Here is a 4795-nt window from a genome sequence, read left to right as displayed (position 1 = left end):
TATATATATATATATATATATATATACAGAACAAATTTTCAAAATATAAAATAAATTAATATAAAGTAACAGAAACTTATTTGTCGTAAAAAATTTCAATTCATATTTTATGAAATATTTTAGAATTTTTCCGGGATGGAAAGAATGGACTTATTGTAAAGGAATAATGAAAGCAAATAATATAACTTGGAACAAAGTGTTGAATGAGGAAAAGAAACCATTAAACAATCAACTTTTAGAATTTTTAGCGTGCTCTAAATCTGATACTATCATCATTGACTATATCAATCTTTTAAAGTCGAGATATTTTACTGATGTAAAGCAGTGCATTGTAATTTTTCATTCTATTATTGCAAAACATATAGACAATGATTTAGTCTTTAAATATATTCTACAAAATTTTGAAAAAATAGTACCCAGGTAATGCAATATTCTTTTTATAAATGTATTGCTTAAGATCATAAAAATTTATGTGTAAAAGATATGTGAATATGTCATTAATTATCTTCAGAATTTTATTTTTTACAGAGAAATCGATAAAAGGGTAGCTTTAGCAGATATGATTAATTATTCACATTCTGAGAATCATCTTTTCCAAGTAAATTTTATAAATATAAATATAGTATATATATTTTCTATTATATAATGTTTCTTCTTCGTCGTTTTTCTTTTCAGTCTTCATTATTAGAATTCTTTTTAATTCCTTTTCAATAATTTGTTTCCAATAATTTCTTTTCTTCTTTTATGAATATTTTACTTTTCCTATTTCTCCCCTTTTAAAGAGAAATGTTTTCCCAATTTTTTCCAAAATTCTTTTATTATTTTGTTTCTTCTTTATCAATAAATTCTATGCTTTATTAACAAATTTTTTTTGATTGTCACAATTCCATTTCACAATTTTCTAATTCGATTTTCCTTTTGCAATTACTTTTTGGATAGATTCAATAATTATTTCTCATGTGCTATGAAAAATAATGTTTTATAAGAATAAATGAAATTGTGTTAATGAGATCATCAACATATCATTTGTTTCAGATAAGCTTTTTTGTTAAACATTTTCCTTTTAATATCTCTACAGTTGTGAATAGAAAGATAAAAACACGAACGGAAGAATTCTACAGACACATTCATTATTTTAAAAAGTTTTTAGAGCCAAAGCAAGTCATGGTTTAATATTATTATATATTTATCTGTACATAGTATTATATATATATATCTAATAAAAATCTACTTTATTGATGTATAAATAAATTTTTTACTTATATTATTTACTTGTATTATTTTTAATTATTTCATATTGTTTATACTTAATTAATGTGATCTTTATTAACATCCCATCTCACTTCACCAGTGGCCTCCTGATAATACATTTATTAATATAGTTAATATGGTTAATAATATAGCTTAAGAATTTTTTTTAATTACAATTGCAATTTAACTCTTTCTTTCGTTATTATATGATTTTCTAATATAATGTCATCAATATACAAAATACATTATATTTATACATTCGTATTTATATTATATAACAATTCAGAAAATTATTTTTTTAACATTTTCTTTATCAAAATTGCTATTTTTACTTATTGCTTATATACTTACACCAAGTATAGTAATTTCTATTATCAAACTTATTTTATAGTCTTGCGTTTCAATAAGTGAGTGTTTTTATACTTAATTAATCGATTCGTTTTTTACAATTTTACGTAACAATGTAAGGATCATTATTATCATGGAAATGAAGATATTTATCAGATCTTAAATCTCTAATAATATTATATAAAATAATTTGCTCTTTTCATATTTAACATTATATTAATATTATCTCTTTATCTATAACAATTAAACATATTAATTAGAAATTCATAAAATAAAAGAACTAATAAGATAAATAATAGTTAAATAATTTGACGATGTTGAAGAAAACTATAAATGTGACGTTCAGAGTTTTTAACTGTTCACTACATAATTGTGCTCAATACAATTGCATACGATTGCATCAGTTAAATATTTATATAAAAAGACATAATATTGCAAAAATTGTCACGTTTACAACTGTTCATCTTGAAATAATATATACATATAAATAAAGTTCAATGAAAAAAAGAACAATCTAATCTAGATTATCTGAGTGTTTATTCTACCGCTCAATTTGCTGGTTAAACAGCATGTACATATCTCTTATTTTTCAACTATACCTTGCAGTGCACTATTACGAAGTTCCTAGGATCTGCAAAAATAAAATAAAACTGTTTTTGAATTTTTATAAAATGTATTAAAACGCGTCTGTGTCTTGTGGCAAAAAAATTTAATTCAAATTTCTAGTCGATGACAAGGAAACTATGAAGACGATACAGACAGCACTAGCACCATTATTGATAATTGGATCATTCTGCAGTTTGGGCTCGTTTGAATATTTCTTAGCACAATCTAAGCGATATCTTTCTTATCTGTATGTTTGCGCCATATGGAGTTTTTATGTGTATTTCATTTATCGCAGCCATTCTATAATCTTAACAGATTATACTCTTCATCAAATAATAATACATATTATCGTGCTTATAGCGATCCCTATTAGTTTTTTTCATTCGAAGGTAAGAGTGTTAAAATATATCTCATGTTTCTAAAGTTTGTAAAATTTCTTAAGGATGTTTCGTTGCATAAAAATAACAAAATTATTAAAAAATTAGATTATTCTAAATTACATTTAAAATAATATTTGGATCATGTATATGTATAATATATGTACATATTACATATATGTATTTTTTATAAATAATAATTTTTTTTAATTTGTGCTCTAATAGAAATGTTATTATAAAATAAATGACAAAAATCTTAGTTTTTTAATATATCTCAATTTTTAATATCTCAATTTTTTAATATAAGTTCTTCCTGTAGTTCAATATTATTTACATAAATGAAGTTACATTGTAATTTTATTTCTTATTGGTTAAAGTTACATTGCGATACGTGAATTAGTGGTCAAATAAATAAACAAAATATTTATTTATTCTAAATCTTCATAACATAATTAGTGAACCGCAAAGAAATTTCACATGAATTATTTTGAATACTGAAGTACTTATTTTAAAAAATTTAAATTTTTGTCATCTTTAAATTTTAATTTATAATAATAAAAATAATAACAAATACAATAAACAAACTATAAAAATGTGTTCAATAAAACAGTATGTTATGAACACAATTTTTATATAATTTGTTGATAATTATAATTAAATTACATTTTGAAAATAATAGCATTTAATTGTATACAATATAATTAAAGATATATTTATTACGCTTTAAATATAAGATTATAACAATTTATTTTTGTGTCGCGTAATCGATCAATACGATGTTTTAAAGGAATTAAAAATGTGCTTACATGAACTATCCATAGTGGACGACACATTGGAAGCACTCGGAGTATCAAAGGAATATCAACAGCTGCGTAATTGGATAATTCGAATAATATTCGGATGGATTGTATTTATTTCCATAACCGAAGTGGTCGAGGAAATTATTAATTATACTGTGTACAAAGTATCTGTGTTAAATATCTGTATTAAATTTGTGTTTAATATTCCAAAATATGTCAATTTGTTAAATGCTTTGATTTGTGGAGTTATTATCAGGTCGGTACATACGTACATTTACTTCGTAAAAAGAATGGCAAATAATAACCTTATTACTCTTATTATATATTTCTATAATAACGATGCCATTACAATTCTTTTATGATTATAACGATAATTAATTACACATTAAATAATACACTAAGTTTGAAAAAAATCACTTTTAAAAATAATTTTTTACTTACTTAAAAAAGTTACTTGTAACGCTTAATGTATTCGTTACAAGTAACGAGTAAAAAGTAACGCAAAGTGACAAATTATCTTTACAAATGACAAATTATCTTTTTCAGTAATGAATCATTTTTTCAACTCGTTATAAGTAACGATCGAGTGATTTTCCAACTTTGATGTTACCGTTATAGTCATGACAATTAATATTTGTCGTTATTAAATCGTTATTATAATAGAAAGAAAATGATAAGAAAAGTAACGCGTTGCTTACCATCTCTGCTTCATGATCATAGTTTTAGTGAAAAACATAATTCAATTTATTTTATTAAATGCAGATGTACAAACTCCAGGTTCCAACGAGTTAATGATTGTTTCCATGTATTCGATTCTGATCTGTTAGGAATCGATTCCGCAAACTGCGGAAGACAAAACAGATTAGTCTTAGTGCGTCAAGAAATAACAGCTGGAGCTAACGAACAATATATATGGATTATAATGTAATTTTTTTAAAAGAATTATTACATGTGCATATATATATATATATATATATATATATATATATACATCGCGAGTTTGCATGTGTGTATGTGTGAATACTACAATAGAAAATATTAACTTCACTGTGTGAAGTAACAATACACCGTGAATCGATCGCAAATTACATTTTTTTTATAATTTATGATAATATTTTGCTTAGTATTTCTCATATATGTCTCTATAATGCAATTAATTAGAACATTTATGATTTAATTGTAGGCATGTCCATCTACAGCTATGCCTTATATCACACAAACTAAATAAAATATTCAATGTACAAATGTTTCTACAAATGATACCTATTTTTATGTTTAATATATGGATGTGCTGCAGTATGTATATCATGTATACAAACAGGACTGATGAAGAAATGGTTAAAACATTTCCAATCACAGCATATTATTATTTACATATCATTATAAGCAACATCTTAATTCTCTCATTAAACT

At 23.5% G+C, this 4795-nt stretch overlaps 1 protein-coding gene across 1 annotated transcript in view; it reads left to right on the top strand.

Annotated features, from left to right (window-relative positions):
- The window catches only part of LOC108691940, a 23102-nt gene extending 22678 nt beyond the window's left edge, over positions 1 to 424 (top strand). Inside the window, 1 exon segment of the mRNA XM_018199907.1 lies at positions 124 to 424. Coding sequence (XP_018055396.1) covers positions 124 to 424 — 301 coding nt within the window.
- Positions 425 to 4795: the final 4371 nt, after the last annotated feature.

The sequence above is a fragment of the Atta colombica genome, unplaced genomic scaffold, assembly GCF_001594045.1.
Source record: "Atta colombica isolate Treedump-2 unplaced genomic scaffold, Acol1.0 scaffold55, whole genome shotgun sequence".
NCBI classification, from domain to species: Eukaryota; Metazoa; Arthropoda; class Insecta; order Hymenoptera; family Formicidae; genus Atta; species Atta colombica.
The sequence above is the reverse complement of the archived record's forward strand: the minus strand, read 5'-3'. Positions and strand labels throughout refer to the sequence as shown.